Source organism: Scyliorhinus canicula, chromosome 2 (genome assembly GCF_902713615.1).
Source record: "Scyliorhinus canicula chromosome 2, sScyCan1.1, whole genome shotgun sequence".
NCBI classification, from domain to species: Eukaryota; Metazoa; Chordata; class Chondrichthyes; order Carcharhiniformes; family Scyliorhinidae; genus Scyliorhinus; species Scyliorhinus canicula.
This window is the reverse complement of record NC_052147.1, coordinates 110,342,695-110,359,777: the sequence shown is the minus strand read 5'-3', so window position 1 is coordinate 110,359,777 and position 17,083 is coordinate 110,342,695. Positions and strand designations below refer to the sequence as shown.

General features: G+C 45.6%; 1 protein-coding gene across 4 annotated transcripts; it reads left to right on the top strand.

Annotated features, from left to right (window-relative positions):
• The first annotated feature begins 1,117 nt into the window (after window positions 1-1,117).
• Window positions 1,118-14,449, top strand: LOC119957076 (serine/arginine-rich splicing factor 5-like). Of its 4 annotated transcripts, none has more exons than XM_038784730.1 (8): window positions 1,118-1,165; window positions 2,844-2,987; window positions 3,392-3,462; window positions 3,561-3,662; window positions 9,600-9,669; window positions 11,895-11,968; window positions 13,374-13,484; window positions 13,943-14,449. In XM_038784730.1, the coding sequence occupies exons 1-8, from the start codon at window positions 1,133-1,135 to the stop codon at window positions 14,160-14,162; spliced, it is 825 nt and encodes a 274-aa protein (XP_038640658.1). In that variant the 5' UTR covers window positions 1,118-1,132; the 3' UTR covers window positions 14,163-14,449. The 4 variants fall into 4 exon arrangements, with proteins under 4 accessions (XP_038640658.1, XP_038640684.1, XP_038640675.1 ...); XM_038784756.1 differs by lacking the exon at window positions 1,118-1,165 and adding an exon at window positions 1,744-1,808; XM_038784747.1 differs by lacking the exon at window positions 1,118-1,165 and adding an exon at window positions 1,801-1,879.
• The last annotated feature ends 2,634 nt before the right edge of the window (window positions 14,450-17,083 follow it).

Here is a 17,083-nt window from a genome sequence, read left to right as displayed (position 1 = left end):
AACACTTGCTGTGAAAAGGTTTTTTCTCACATAGCATTTGTTTCTTTTGCAAATCACTTTAAATCTGCACCCTCTTGTTCTCAATTTTTTATGAGCGGGAACAGTTGCTTCCTATCTATCCTGTCCAGCCCTCATGATTTTGAACATCTCTATCAAATCTCCTTTTGGCCTTCTCCACTCCAAGAAAAACAGTTCCAACTTTTCTAATCTCTTCATAACTTAAGTTTCTCATTCTTGGTATTGGAAGAGAATTGGAGGACCATACAGATCTCTGATGGTTATAAGGTTGAAGGGAGTTAGGGAAGGAGTGAGGCCTTGGAGGGATTTTAAAGCAAGAATAAGAAGAATCAAGGTGTTGACATACAAGGAACCAATATGGATCAGCGCACACAGGGATGTTGGGTGAATGAGACTTGATAAAAGTTAGTACATGCACAACAGCGTTTTGGATAAGCTCAATCTCATGGAGGGTGGAAGATTGGAATAATATAGCCTCAAGGTAACAAAGCTCTGAATGTTGATTTCAACAGAAGAGGAGCTGAGGCAGAGATGAGTGATGGCATGGAAGTATAAGTAGGTTGTCTTAGTGATGGAGCCAAATTAAAGGGCCAATTTAACAGTGCTGAACACTACAAAGATTCAGCAAAGTAAAAGATAATTAAAATCACAATCCTGATTATATTGAGTTTTTAAAATTGTAAATATTGCAGGATGGATGAGAAGACTGAAATAAGTTAGAAAGCAGTCACTTAGATTCAGAGATGGTGCATGAATTTTGATTTCATTAAAAAGATTAAAAACATGATGCAGCATAATTGGAGCCTGGTGGAAACAATAAAAGGTGTCTCGTGGAGAAATGGCCACAGTAGCATCAATAAAATTGACACAAAGATTGCCATAGAACTGTTACAGTCTGGATTGTCCAATTAGATTATTTTTTATTGCATTTGTATTTTTTGGAGAGGTTCTGAATAAAGGAGCAGTAGTGAAATCTCTCACAGAGTCAGAGCTCATCTTGCCTGGAGAGTTCCGAAGGCAGGCTGAGAGAGAGAGACTGAGAGATAGAGAGAGCAAAGTCACTGGCATAAAAGGAAAGGAAACTGAACGTTGCACAGCTGGGCCCACAGGACAGATGTTGGACTCACACTGGAGATCCGAGGAAACGGTGAGGAAGAAAATAACGCTGCTGGGATAGAAGGATGTGAAGACGCCGGCATTGAACTGGGGTGGGCACAGTCAGAAGTCTTACAGCAGCAGCTTAAAGTCCAACAGGTTCATTTGGGATCACGAGCTTTCGGAGTACAGCTCCTTCATCAGGTGGGGTAGGAGGAGGAGGACGGGGTGAAGGTGGGAGGAGGAAGAAGAAAAGAGGTTGGAGGGGGGATGATGATGATGGAGAGGATGAGGGTGATGAGGTGGATGAGGAGTGGGAGGATGAGGGTGCTGGGAAGGTTAGGAGGAGGGTGATTGGGTGGATGAGGGCTCTGGGAAGATTTGGAAGAGGCAATGGGGTGGATGAGGAGTGGAAGGATGAGGGTGCTGGGAAGATTAGGAAGAGGGGATGGGGTGGATGAGGAGTGGGACGATGAGAGTGCTGGGAAGATTAGGAAGAGGGGATGGATAAAGTATGGGAAGATGGGGGAGGAGCGGATCCGTGGAAGATGTGGTGGGGGGGGGGGGGGGGGGGGGGGTGGTCTCCATGGTGACAGGCCGGCTCCAGCCGATTGCCTCGCATCCCGGAAGTGACGGCACAGAGAGAGCGCGCGATCTTGCTGGGGCTGCTGCGCAGGCGCGGCCTCCATTTTGAGGTGAGGCTGCGTTTCGAGGGGGGGTGGGGAGTGAAAAAAGACATCGGCGGCGGAGAGAATAGAGAGAGAGAGTAAGAGAGAGAGAGAGAGAGGCCCCGGGCTGGAGTGAGCCGGCAGCGGGGGAGAGAGACAGAGTGAAAGGAGTGGGGAGGGGATTGAGGCTGGGCGACCGGGGGTAGGATCGAGCGGGACCTGCGCCGCCGCTGGCTGAGGGGCTTTGTTGTCTGCTTATTGTTGAGCGGTGTGGCCGCCTTCCCCAGGCCGCTCGGAGCTGGGGAGGCCCCGGGGCCAGAGGAGTCGAACCGATCCCAGCCGTCCCTTAACCCCAGCGAGATCATTTCTGCCCCGTCTTTGGGGCAAATGCCAAACCTCCTGTCTCGGGTATGGGGGAGATTGGATTGGGAATACGGACCACGAGTGTAGACAAAAGATTTAAGAAGTGACTATTTCGTGCCAAAATAGATCCATTTTAACAATTTCATGGCTAATAAGCATACTTGATTGACAAATGCGAATCTGTCACTTCATGTAAATACAAAGAATTGTGTATTTTAAAGTTTGTCATTTGGAAATATTGTTTTTTTAAGCAGGACAGTTTTTCTGTTTTGGAATGTTGGAAATCTTGCCTAGTTATGGACAGGTGATGGGGGAGGTGGTTGAAGTTTTTGCTGTGTTCCAGATCAAAGAATGGGTCTCTGCGTTTCAGATCTAGAACTCTCATACCTGAGATTAAATCTCCACGGCCTTGTGCCTCCCTATCTTTGCAATTGACAAGAAGAATTCTGCTGATCTCCTCATTGCCTTTAACTGCGGCCTCTTATCTATTCACCCTAGCATTATCAGATATCAGTATCTGGCATGGCTCATGTCCCAAACTCTGCATAATCTTCTTTAAAACCTGCCTCTTTGGTCATTTTCTTTATTCATCTCTTTTTGCCTGAAAGCTTCTTTCTCTGTTAAAGATGCTGCATAAATATAAGCTATTACCTGCGCAGATGGTATTCCAGGGTTGATTTCATTATTTGTTTTTGGCAGTTATATTCTAGGTCAGCAAAGATGAGTGCCCGAGTATTCATTGGCAGACTGAGCCCTTACGCCACTGAAAAAAATGTGGAGAGGTTCTTCAGAGGATATGGACGAATTAAGGAAATTGATCTGAAAAATGGATTTGGATTTGTGGTAAGCTTTTTTAAAAAATGTATAATTTGCAATTGCGTGTGCGTGCAAAACTTCTCTGCAACCATTTATTATGCTTACCTATCTGTTGAAACCAGTGGCAGATTAGGACAGTGAATGATTTTGTTTTTACCAACTTTGATTTGCTGACTAGCCTGAGCATCACATTTGGAGCGGCAGACAAAAACTTTTATCTTGACTTCCAGACTGGGAGAACCAACTAGAGGCACGGATACTTCCACAAGAGTAGTTTTTGTCGTCTCCATACAAATAGAAATGTAGTTTTGCCACTACGCGCATGTATGAAACATAGCCAGTAATTTGGGATTGCTTTGGGGCTAGGTAAGGTTTAAAATTCACACTGCAACGATGAAAGCCAAATCATAGATCTGTTGTTTTGTCTTCAGGAGTTTGAAGATTACAGAGATGCAGAGGATGCAGTTTATGAACTGGATGGAAAAGAGTTGTGCAATGAAAGGTGAGTGCTCCATTCCCACTCCTCTATTGTCAAAAACTAGAAGCCTAGTGAGTTACTCTAGTGTTTTCAGATGCATAACTGAGCATTTTGTTCTGCAGAGTGACGGTGGAGCATGCCAGAGCACGCAATAGGGGAGGACGAGGAGGAGGGGGACGTTATCAAGGTCGCTTTAGCCAGAGCTATCAACGCAGTGGAGGAAGGTGAGTCCATTGATCATTTTCTTAAATTGAGAATGTTACAGTAACATAATATAAATATTGTCTTCAAAGAATATATAACATCAAATATATTTTGATTGACATTAATATAGTTATGTCAAATCATGGACAAAAACATTTTCATTCCTGATGGGTCTAATTTGTTATCCACTTTTATGCTACTCTGTTCAGAAATAGTATTTGGCAAAACACTTGTCCAATGTTTATTTTGAATGTCATATTAATTTGTTTATTAGCAAAGTAAAAGTGTTGCATGCAATCATTAAAAGATCAGCATGGTACTGAGCCATATGGCTGTGGAAGATCTCAACTTTAATACCTGGATCTAGGGGCAGCACGGTAGCATAGTGTTTTTTAAAAAAATATTTTTTATTCGCCTTTTTCACATTTTCTCCCAAATTTACACCCACCAACAGTAATCAGTAACAAATATGTCAATCCCCATATCAATAACAAAACGATCCCATCCTCCCAGCAAACCACAAACATTAGCTCGCATGTTCACACAAACAAATGACAAAAAGTAATTAGGGATCACCCATAGTTGCCATTAACATACACAGCCCCCAACCCTCCCACTCACCCGCCCCAACTAATGTTCAATGTTATCCAGTTCTTGAACGTGCATAATGAATAATGCCCATGAATTGTAGAACCCCTCCATCCTACCCCTCAGTTCAAACTTAACCTTCTCAAGAGTCAAGAATTCCAACAGGTCCCCCCGCCACGCCAGGGCACAGGGTGGAGAGGTTGCTCTCCAACCTATCAGGATCAGCCTTCGGGCGATCAACGAGCCCCCCCCCCCCCCCCCCCCCTCAAAACGTTCGCACACATCTTCTACTCAAAGAATCGGCTCATCCTTGCCCTCATGAGGTGTGCTCTGTATACCACCTTCAGCTGTATCAGCCCCAACCTCGCGCACTAGGTGGAGGCATTCACTCTCCGGAGCACCTCACACACCATAACCCCTTCTCCATACCCTCTCCCAACTCTTCCTCCTACTTTGCTTTGATCCCTTCCAGTGGTGCCTTCTCCTCTTCCAAAATAGCTCCGTAAACCGCTGACACTGTCCCCTTCTCGAGTCCCCCTGTTGTCAGCACCTCCAGCAATGTGGAGGCTGGCTCCACCAGGAAGCTCTGTATCTCCTTTCTGGCAAAATCTCGAACCTGCATGTATTGAAACATTTCCCCCTGCTCCAGCCCATACACCGCTTCCAACTCCTTCAATCCTGCAAACTGACCCCTAAGAAACAAATCTTTGTGTCTTAATCCCCTTCTCCTCCCATTTCCGAAAATTTCCATCCCACCTCCCTGGCTCAAATCTGTGGTTCCCCCGAATCGGCATTTCCCTTGACCCTGCCCCCAACCCGAAGTGTTGACGAAACTGCCTCCAGATTCTCAATGAAGCTGTTATTACCGGACTCCCTGAGTATTTCCTCGGGGCTATCGGGAGCAGTGCTGTTGCTAGTGCTTTCAGTCCCGACCCCCTGCACAAACTCTCCTCCATTCTGACCCACTGGGAATCAACCCCTCTGACCCAGCTCCGCACCGTCTCCATATTCTCCGCCCAGTAGTTATACATCAGGTTCGGAAGACCCAAACCCCCTGCCTGCCTTCCCCTCTGCAGCAGCACCTTTCTAACTCTGGCCACCTTCCCTCCCCATATGAACAAAGTAATCCTTCCCTCAATCTCTCTGAAAAAAGCCTTTGGCAGGAAAATCGGCAGGCATTGAAAACATAAACCAAAATTGTGGCAACGTTCGTTTTAACTGCCTGTACCCGACCCGCCAGTGACAGAGGGAGTCCATCCCACCGTGCCAGATCAACTTTCACACTCCCCACCAAACGAGAAATGTTGTACCTGCGGAACCCCCCACCACCACTCATAGAACATAGAACGATACGCGCAGGACAGGCCCTTCGGCCCTCGATGTTGCACCGACATGGAAAAAAAACTAAAGGCCATCTAACCTACACTATGCCCTTATCATCCATATGCTTATCCAATAAATTTTTAAATGCCCTCAATGTTGGCGAGTTCACTACTGTTGTAGGTAGGGCATTCCACGGCCTCACCACTCTTTGCGTAAAAAACCCACCTCTGACCTCTGTCCTATATCTATTACCCCTCAATTTAAGGCTATGTCCCCTCGTGCTAGCCACCTCCATCCGCGGGAGAAGGCTCTCGCTGTCCACCCTATCTCTAACCCTCTGATCATTTTGTATGCCTCTATTAAGTCACCTCTTAACCTTCTTCTCTCTAACGAAAACAACCTCAAGTCCATCAGCCTTTCCTCATAAGATTTACCCTCCTACCAGGCAACATCCTGGTAAATCTCCTCTGCACCCGTTCCAAAGCTTCCACGTCCTTCCTATAATGAGGCGACCAGAACTCCTGGGCAATCTGCACCCCCAGGTACCTAAAGTGAGTCCCTGACCTACGGAATGGCACCCCCCACCCCTGCCCCCACCGACCCCACAAAATACTCACTCTTGTCTAGATTTAGTTTGTACCCCGAGAAAGACCCAAACACTCGAAGCAGCTCCAATATTCCCCCTATCGACACACTCGGTTCCGACACGTATAACAGCAAGTCATCGGCATATAAGGACACCCTTTGCTCTATCCCTCCCCGCACTATTCCTTTCCATACCCCCGAACTTCTTAATGCGATGGCCAACGGCTCAATCGCGAGTGCAAACAGCAGGGGGGAGGCATAGGACATCCCTGTCTAGTCCCATGGTGGAGAGAAAAGTATCTCGAGCTGACGTTGTTTGTGCGGACACTCGCCCTAGGCTCCTTATATAGTAGCTTTACCCAGTTCACAAATCTTTGTCCAATCCCAAACCGCTCTAGAACTGCCATTAAGTACCCCCATTCTACCCAGTCAAACACCTCAGCGTCCAATGCCACTACCACCTCTGTTTCCTTCCCCTCTGCCGGTGCCATAATGGTGTTCAATACCCTTCTAACGTTTGAAAAGAGCTGCCTCCCTCTCACAAACCCCGCCAGTACTTTCGCCAATACTTTTGCGTCCACATTCAGAAGTGATATGGGCCTATACGACCAACACTCAGTCGGATCCTTATCTTTTTTAGCAACAGGGAAATCGATGCCTGCCCCAAAGTTTCTGGCAACACCCCCTTCCCTATTGCCTCTTCAAACATCCCCATCATCAGGGGTGCCAGCTTATCCTTGAATTTTTTATAATATTCCATTGGAAACCCATCCGGCCCTGCCACCTTCCCCGACTGCATCCTCCCAATCGCATCCTTTATCTCCTGCTCCACTATCGCTCCTTCTAATGTAGCCCTGTCCCCCTCCCCTAACCTCGGGTACTTCAACCCATCTAGAAATAATAATAATTGCTTATACAGTAGTCCCCCGTTATACCGCGGTTCGCGATATACCGCGGGGGGGCTTATGGACCCCAACTGTCAGTTGTGTCAATTTCAGCGGCCGGCTCACTTTGATCCGGAGAGGGAAGCTGCTCTCTCACTGAAGCAATCAGCCGGCCGCTGAAATTGACACTCCCCGTTGCTCTCTCCCTCCAATCAGTACCCCAGCAGCCACGGCCTGTACCTCAGCAGCCACGGCCTGTACCTCAGCAGCCACGGCCTGTACCTCAGCAGCGACGGCCTGCACCCCAGCAGCCACAGTACCCCAGCAGCCACAGCCTGAAGCCCAGCAGCCACGGCCTGTACCCCAGGAGCCACAGCCTGTACCCCAGCAGCCACAGCCTGAACCCCAGCTACAGAGGGGAGGGGCGATGTGAGACCATGCTGGTCTTGCAGAGGCCCGTATGACCTCCTCCTGTGTTCTCTGCTCTCTCCCTCCAATCAGCCGGCAGTGTCAATTTCAGCGGCCGGCTCACTTTGATCCGGAGAGGGAAGCTGCTCTCTCACTGAAACAATCAGCCGGCCGCTGAAATTGACACTGCCGGCTGCTCTCTCCCTCCAATCAGAAACATTAAAACTTAAAAGTTGGATTGGAGGGAGAGAGCAGCGGGCAGTGTCAATTTCAGCGGCCGGCTGATTGTTTCAGTGAGAGAGCAGCTTCCCTCTCCGGATCAAAGTGAGCCGGCCGCTGAAATTGACACTGTTTTAATTAGATCCACGATGGGGGTTTTAAATTTATTTAAAAATCTATGCTAGCGCTTCCCATTGTGAGTCTACGGGGGTCTGACCTCTTCCCCCGCCCCCCCGTAGACTCTCAATGGGAAGCGCTAGCATAGATTTTTAAATAAATTTAAAACCCCCATCGTGGATATCCGCGGCTCGGTTGCAACGCGGGTGGCTGTCTTGGACCCCAACACCCGCGTTATAAAGGGGGACTACTGTAGTCACGAGAAGGCTTCAATGAAGTTACTGTGAAAAGCCCCTAGTCGCCACATTCCGGCGCCTGTTCGGGGAGGCTGGTACGAGAATTGAACCCATGCTGCTGGCATGGTTCTGTATGACAAGTCAGCGATTTAGCCCACTGTGCTAAACCAGCCCCACTGTATCTCATGGTCTCCCCCAGGTGGCTATGACCTGTACAACCTCTCATAAAATTCCTCACCAACTTCCTTGCCCTATCCCTCACCTGAACAATTTCCTTTACTGCTGCCTCCCTCTGGAACTGACCTATTAACATACTTATTTCCATGTTCGTAAACTGCACCCCTTGCTTTTCTCAGTTGGTTCACCGCCTTCCTGGTAGATAGTCGGTCAAGGCTTGTCTGTAGTTCCTTTCTCTTTTCCAGCTTCGCTGGGTCCCCATCTTTTGTATAATTCTGTCTACCTCCAACATCTCATCTATTACCCTCTGCCTCTCCTCTCAGTCCACCCTGGCCTTAAACAAAATCACCTCACCCCTCACCACCACCTTTAGAGCCTCGCAGACAACTGCCTTCGACACCTCACCCATACAGTTGAACCCTATATATTCCTCAATTTCCTAGCATAATGGTTAGCACAGTTCCTTCACAGCTCCAGGGTCCCAGGTTCGATTCCCGGCTTGGGTCACTGTCTGTGCGGAGTCTGCACTTTCTCCCCATGTCTGTGTGGGTTTCCTGCAGGTGCTCCGGTTTCCTCCCACAGTCCAAAGATGTGCAGGGTTAGGTGGATTTGTCATGCTAAATTGCCCGTGGGTTTGGTGGGGTTACGGGGATAGGGTGGAGGTGTGGGTTTAAGTGGGGTGTTCTTTCCAAGAGCCGGTGCTGATTCGATGGGCCAAATAGCCGCCTCCTGCACTGTAAATTCTATGATCTAGGCTGCAGCAGTTGAAACCGTTGGCTTTACTGGAACTGGAGGACCAAGACATTTGGTCCATGCTGAAATGACTTGAATAATAATCTTTTATTGTCACAAATATGAAGTTACTATGAAAAGTCCCTAGTTGCCACATTCCGGCGTCTGTTCGGATAACCCGGTACGGGAATTGAACCTGCATTGCTGGCTTTGTTCGGCATTACAAACCAGCTGCCTAGCCCACTGAGTTAAACCGGCCCAAGAAATTGAGCATTCTTTTGTTTGGTGAAGACAGTAACAGTTTTAACATTGAATAGCCCAATAACCTGCAGTCTCCAGGCTTTTCATGTCTCTCTGACAGCGTTAAATGCCCCATTGAAACCAAAGTTCTCAGGTCTTATGTGGAGGGGTAGAAAAAGTCAATTTTTCTCAAGAATATACTTCAGCCCTCACTGGGAATAAGCATGATTCACCAACTGAAAGTAAGAATTATATTTTTGAGCTACATTTGGTTTAAAAAACAGTATTTGAGTTGTATAAGAAGGGGATATGTATAATTCTAGTATTTTTAAGTATTGGGAACTACAGATACATGGAGAAACTTATGTTATGTTTAATACTTGCTGTGGTGTCTCCAGAATAAAGTGTTGACTCAGCTTCAGTAATGCACAATCACTATCCATTTCAGGAATGGTCCTCCAGTTCGTACAGAAAACAGAGTGATTGTTGAGAACTTGTCTTCCAGAGTTAGCTGGCAGGTATGTTGCATGCAATATCTAGTCATATGTAAGAATATATTTATGTAATTCATTAAAACAAATAAAAGTGAAATGGAATAAAACTGATATGGGTTTAATTGCAAGTAGAGCTTTCAAGGTTAACTTAAGAGTCATTTTGCAGCGTAGGGCATCGGTGTAGTACTGTATCTGCATTTCTGACAAGCTTGCCACAAAAGTTAGATTCAAACAGTGAATCTGAATGGAATATAAAGTACCAGTTAAACAAATTGTATGGTCCAGTTCGACAGTAACATGATGTAGGAGAACAAAAATAAATGGTTCTCAACAAGTTGGCATTAAATGTCTCAGAACAGTTCCTTCCAAAAGGAATGTAACTGGCCTGCAGTGGAAACATGTGATGTAACTAATTGTGACTCAATAATTTGAGTTGCTGACAAACAAACCTGGGAGTTTTTATTTAATAGAATCACCAGATTTGCTCCAAATACATATGTGGAAAATTCTAAAATGTTCATTTGTTGTATATTTAATGTAATGCGTGTTTTTTTATTGTGAAAATGGCTCTTAATAAAGTGTTACCAGTTATCTATGGTTAACTGATAATAGTTGCCATTTCTCTCAAGTCTTTCTGTAAATTAAAAAAACTGCTGTCAAAGGTGCTATACTTAATGTCAATACCTGGGTCTACGGTAAAGTGGAAGCTGTAACCCTACTCAGACTTTTAGAAAGCAATGAATTTTGACTTTCGACTTGTTTATAGTCCTGACCTATTTTTAGGGATTTGTCACTCCCATGCATCAAGCTGAATTCTTTCCCCATTTAAAGAAACAACATTTACTAATGACATATGAGCGCCCTAATGGCTCATTATGGATGGCTGATGTGTGGGCTTGAGCAGTTCAGACGGCTGTACCTTGGTCTGTGTTAGACAGACAGTACATCGGGGGGGGGGGGGGGATGCTACATTATGCCTCTGCTCAGGCTGAAGAGTAAAGGATTCCTGGCCCAGTAGCCACTGTTGTAAAAGGGGTGTGTAGATGTGTGGGAATTTGATAGGGCTTGGCTGCCACTAGCCCCTCCCTCTTTCCCCCCCCCCCGCCCTCCCTAATCCTCAATTTACTCCCCATGATCGAATATGCTTGCCAGCATTTGTCCGGACTTTCACGATAGTGGGGAACTACCAGCACCTGTAGAACTGTACTCCCAATAGTGGTCAGCACCTTTGACAAGAGGGGATGAAGTTTGGCTTAGGGACTGCCTTAAGTTCACCATTATGAAGGAGGGAACACGCTGAGACTTTCAGTTATTTTCGCCCAATATAATTAGCTTAGTCTTTTTTTTTAAACTGTAGTTGATCTCAATGGGAAAAATGCAAATCGGATAATCCCCACATAAAACAGGCCCATCCTCTGAAACAATGGCTTTGTCTTGCAAAATTAAGTACTGCTCCTTTAACTTGAGTAGTTAAATGTTAAAATACAAAAAATTAACCTTGATTGCCTACTAACCTTGAAACTAAAATGTCTGTTCATTCAGTTTGTGTTTTTGAAATTTAACCAAGTGTTAAAACCTTTATTTACCAGCCTCTCGTGTCGTTGGCCTTGTGACGTGGAGTGCCGTTGGTTTTCCTATTCGCTGTGCCTTGGTCTCTTGGGCCTAGTTGAAATGCCAATCTGCTCCTACCTTTGTCAATTGATGATCTAAATCTGTGTTGTGGTGGTCTGACCAACACTGGTGGGCACTGGGTTTAGTGCCATTTACCTTGCTGCATCCCTGAAAATGATAACAAGGTGTCCTAAAGTCGAGAGTTCTGAGAGCCTGCTGTAAAATGCGAGGTCCTTGATTGGGCGAAAGTCGCTGGTAGGGTTGTTTGGAAGCTCGATTGGAGTGAGGCGAGGAGTCCTTGGTCACGGCGCAAGAGTAGCAATCCCTGTTCCTATGGCAAAGCCCGAGTCTGCCTTTAAGGGAGGGTGATGTCCGGGAAGTCTCCCATCGAATGGGTAGTGTCAGTCAAGCGGGTGGTGAAGAGAACCATCTGGTCTTCCGTCGTGGTGGTGCCTCTGCGAACACTTGTTACATTTGGCTGGTTGAATAGCCTAGGGAATTGTACAGGAAGGTAATACAAATTTTGAAATTGTATTTATGTTTTTTTTTTGCTTGCTTTTCCAGTGATGTTCATTGGAAATTGATAGAGAAAGATGTTAATATGCTTTGATTTACCTAACTGATCTGATCTTGTATAGGATCTGAAAGATTTCATGAGACAGGCTGGAGAAGTTACCTTTGCGGATGCACACAGGCACAAAATGAATGAAGGGTAAGTTAGTTGCATAAGATTTTGAGTAATTAGTGCCTGAAATCTTGCTCGCTGGGAATATAAAGAATTACAAAATCTGCTAATGGAGCTGTGCATCCATTCTAATTTATGATGAAGGTTTGGTTGTGAATGTAGATAATTACTAAGATCACATTCAACTTTGTAATGTTGGAAGAAAAAAGAGTCATGTTTCACTAAAAGTGAACGAATAACTTTACAACGGTGGGCAGCACGGTGGCGCAGTGGGTTAGCCCTGCAGTATCACAGCGCCGAGGTCCCAGCTTCGACCCCGGCTCTGGGTCACTGTCCGTGTGGAGTTTGCACGTTCTCCCCATGTTTGCGTGGGTTTTGCCCCCACAACCCAAAAAAAGATGTGCAGGCTAGGTGGATTGGTCATGCTAAATTGCTCCTTAATTGGAAAAAATTAATTGGGTACTCCCGGCTCTGGGTCACTGTCCGTGTGGAGTTTGCACATTCTCCCCATGTTTGCGTGGGTTTTGCCCCCACAACCCAAAAAAAGATGTGTAGGCTAGGTGGATTGGTCATGCTAAATTGCTCCTTAATTGGAAAAAATTAATTGGGTACTCCCGGCTCTGGGTCACTGTCTGTGTGGAGTTTGCACATTCTCCTCATGTTTGCGTGGGTTTCGCCCCCACAACCCAAAAAAACATGTGCAGGCTAGGTGAATTGGTCATGCTAAATTGCTCCTTAATTGGAAAAAATGAATTGGGTACTCCCGGCTCTGGGTCACTGTCCGTGTGGAGTTTGCACATTCTCCCCTTGTTTGCATGGGTTTTGCCCCCACAACCCAAAAAAAAATGTGCAGGCTAGGTGGATTGGTCATGCTAAATTTCTCCTTAATTGGAAAAATGAATTGGGTACTCCCGGCTCTGGGTCACTATCTGTGTGGAGTTTGCACATTCTCCCCATGTTTGCGTGGGTTTCGCCCCCACAACCCAAAAAAAGATGTGCAGTCTAGGTGGATTGGTCATGCTAAATTGCTCCTTAATTGGAAAAAATTAATTGGGTACTCCCGGCTCTGGGTCACTGTCTGTGTGGAGTTTGCACATTCTCCCCATGTTTGCGTGGGTTTCGCCCCCACAACCCAAAAAAAGATGTGCAGGTTAGGTGGATTGGTCATGCTAAATTGCTCCTTAATTGGAAAAATGAATTGGGTACTCTAAGTTTATATTTAAAAAAACAATGGTGAAAAGTTAATGTTTTTTAAATAAATGATAATTGACGAGTAAAATTTATCAATCTTTTTAACAGTTCTCTTCTGAGTGTATTCCTTCACCTGTTTGTTTTTGCTTAAGGCATTCTGAACGATTTTTCTCATGCCGGGAAAGGAAGCCCAGTCTTGGACATTACAAAGCAAATAAAATTACTCTGCTTTTCTTCCTAGAATTGTTGAATTTGCCTCCTACAGTGACGTGAAGAATGCCCTTGAGAAGCTCTCTGGCACAGAGCTGAATGGAAGAAAGATCAGGGTGGTTGAAGAACGTAAGCAGCGCAGGTAATTGCCCCAGATTGTAGTGCTGGTTTTTGGTTACGTTTGAAATTTGAAATACATTGATACCATGCATCTTGGGCTTAATTCATCATTTGACAACATTTATAAAGCAGAGCAGCTTTTAATAGTAAATATCACAGTGCAGACAAAAGCATCATTGGATGTGAATGCTTAAATATATATATATTTAGTAAATCATCTTGATTTATAGTTCACTCCCAAGCAGAATCTGAGTTCACCATTCTCTGCTGGTGGTTTGGGATTTTATTCTGCAGTGTATCTCCCTGGCTGTTCTTTTTTTTGTTAAACGTTATACTTGTATATCCTACCAATTCATGGACTTTTGACCCCGTGTAAACTGGGTGGAGTTAAACTGAAACAAAACTTGGAACAAGCTTATTTCAAGAGTTAGTGGTAATAAAAGCAATGTTTATATTGTGACTTTTTTTTCATCCCTTCAGGTCTCGTAGCAGGTCTCGTTCTCGCAGTCGAAGCTCTTCTAGATCTCGCTCCAGGGGGCGTAAGTCCTATAGTCGCTCCAGGAGTAGGAGCCGCAGCAAATCCCGATCTGAGAGTAGATCGCCTGTTCCTTCCAAGGAGCAGAGAGGCCATTCCTCAATGGCATCTGGGGATCATGTAAGATCACGCACACGTTCACCATCTGGTGAGAGTACAGACTAAGCATGTTAATGTGGACTTTTACTTGAATGAGTGAAAGTTGATGTAAAGGAATGAATTAGAAAGAAATACGAATCTTAAATTTGTTAAAACTGCAGTACTTGCATTTACTGAGCTTTGTTCATTTAACTTGTCACATGCAGAGTTGCGTTGCTTAATTATTTCTTCGATGACATTGGTTTCTTTAGCAATGAGTCCAAATTTTTTTTTACTTTTGGTATTAAATGTAATGGTGTAAATTACATTTCTCTTATGTACTCCTTTTAAATAAAGATTGTACATAGTTAGTATTTTGTGTTGCGGGTTTCATAACTTTCACATTTCTGAACTTTGACATTGGCATTTCACAATCACGGGCACTTGGGAAATGACAAGAGGATAACAAGAAAACGACAAGAGAATGTGCTGAAAAAGAAAATGCTAAATAAACCTTTTGCAGTAAAGAAAGGCTAGTAGCACAAGTGTTGCGCCTCTTCTCTGCTGTTGATTGATTTGCTGCCTCGAACTTTACAGTAAACTTTAATGCCAAAATTGCATGTGTTCAGTACAAAAATCCTTTTTTAAACTTTGCTTATGTTCCCACCCCCACACCATACAAGGATCTGTTTATTTGCAATAGCAAGCATGGGCATTTCAAAATCTAAATTCTTGATATGCAGAATCATTTTCATCAGGATGCCTTTTCCGGTCTCCGATTTTAAAAGCCTGTGCTTTGGCAGACTTCTGGTGGCGGCTATGGGTGAACAGTCGCACATGAGGTGCCCTACCTGGGGATTTGTTTTTTTTTTGTGGCCCTTTCTGCCTGATTTATTTTGTGATATTTGGGAAGAAATTGGTGAGTTCAATAGAAATAGATCCCCTCTGGTGAGTAATGTCTGGTGGTTACAACACAAGACATAGGTTGTGCAAGGGATCTTTGTCTGATTCAGAAGTCTCTAGAGAATACGTTAGCTTCGTGACCAAATTTAAGAAGCAGCGGCAACCAGTCACTGCGGATCTGGAGGGGGCATTGACCCCAATTCGGGCAGCCATGGACCGGTTAGTTCAGGGGGTAACGATCAAGAAGGTGGAGGAGGTGCTCACTGATCACCGTAACTGGGTGGTCTCTGGAAGCAGAAATGGAGTTGCGGGCAGGGAAGTTATTAAAGGCCAAGTTTGATGACCTGGAGAATTGCTTCAGGCAGCAGAATTAAAAGAACTGTTGAGCTGCTGGAGGGCCTGGAAGATACAAACGCCACTAATTAAGTTTCTAAGATGTTTGTAAACTTGGTGGAGGGTGAAGTCTTCTCATCCCTCCTGAGTTGGACCTGGCCCATCGGTCACAGACAGCCCAGAGGTGGAGCGACCATGAACAATCATAGTCCGGTTCCATAGGTACTTTGATAAGGAGCGGGTCCTGAGATGGACGAAGGGCAATTGAGAATGCAGATGGCCATCCTATCCGAATGTATCAGGATGCCGGTGCAGAGTTGGCATGAAGGTGTGTGGCGTTTATTAAGGCCAAGGTGCCGTGCTGCAAGAGCAGCGTTTGGCATGGTATATTCGGCTAGTCTCCGGGTTACTTTCAGAGACAGAGGCTACTATTTTGATGCGCCGGAGGAAGCAAATGACTTAAGAAACAACGGATGTGGGGAGGATTGAATTGTTTTGAAGACAACGGTCTTGCTTGGTCAGTTTTTTTCATAAATTTAGAGTACCCAATTCACTTTTTCCAATCAAGGGGCAATTTACCGTGGCCAATCCACCTCACCTGCACATCTTTAGGTTGTGGGGGCGAAACCCACGCAGACATGGAGAATGTGCAAACTCCACACGGGACCTCAGTGCCGTGTGGCAGCAGTGTTGCCCTGCAGTTCAACTAATTAACGGAAGTGGATTGGGAGAGAAGACTGCTGCTAGTTATCTATGGGGATGTTTTCTTTTGTTCAGCTTGGGTTTGTTCTGCTGGGAGAAATGGGGGGGGGGGTTGGTTCTTGGTGAGTTGGTTTGTCGGGGGGGGGGGGGCAGTAGTTTGCTGACGGTGCAGATTCCTTTGTTTTTGAAGTGGCTTTATGGGGGTAATGGTGGCCATCTTGGGTGGGCCTGGAGCAGGCACAAATTGGGGGCGTACTGGATTGTCTCACAGGGAGGATATGGCAGATCTTGGGGGTGGAAAGTGGCAGAGGCCCCTGTCTGGTTAGTTACATGGAATGTGAGGGGTTAAATGGACCAGTTTAAAAGGTTCTGGGCATTTGCCCACTTGAAAAGCTTGACGGCTGATGTGGTTTTTCCAATGGAGACCCATTTGAGAATTAAGTATTAAACAAGAATGCTGGGTGAGGCAAGTGTCTCACTCGAGTTCTGATGTTAGGAACGTGGTGTTGATTAGCAAGAGGGCGGCTTTTTCTACAGCTAACATGGTGGAAGCAAGAGGGAAGTATGTAGTGGCATGGTTGGTGAGCTCGTTTGTGGTTTTGGTTAATGTGTGCCGAATTGGCATGACATAGAATTCATTAAGAAGGTGCTGGCTTCTATTCCTGATCTCAACTAGCTTCAGTTAATTATGAGGGGAAACTTCAATTGTGTTCTGGATTCTAGGCTGGACATGTCGAGCCCCAAGTCCTTTGCTGCATCGGGGGTGGCAAAGCTAGTCTGAACCTCTGGAGGAGGATTTGTAAATTTTTGGATGGGTTGACCTTCCTGGATGTGGAATGGGAAAGAAAGCAGGGGTTGGAGGCACCGATTAGATAGATCACAAATTGTATTTGTTTAATGCAGACAGGTGAAGCATCAGGTCTGGGTCCGTATGGATTTGGTGTTGGAATCGTGTTTGGAGCCCTGCCTGTCGGGTGATTTTGGAGGAGCAGACAGCATTTGTTAAGGGCCAACAGCTGTCGGGCAGTATGAGGAGACCCTTGACTATGGTGTTGTCGCCCTCCTCAGTC

Coding starts and splice junctions, on each gene's coding strand:
- LOC119957076 (XM_038784730.1), top strand. CDS start 1,133: ATGTTGGACTCACACTGGAGATCCGAGGAAACG. Junction 1,166..2,843: donor ACTGGAGATCCGAGGAAACG/GTGAGGAAGAAA, acceptor TGTTTTTGGCAG/TTATATTCTAGGTCAGCAAA. Junction 11,969..13,373: donor AGGCACAAAATGAATGAAGG/GTAAGTTAGTTG, acceptor TTTTCTTCCTAG/AATTGTTGAATTTGCCTCCT.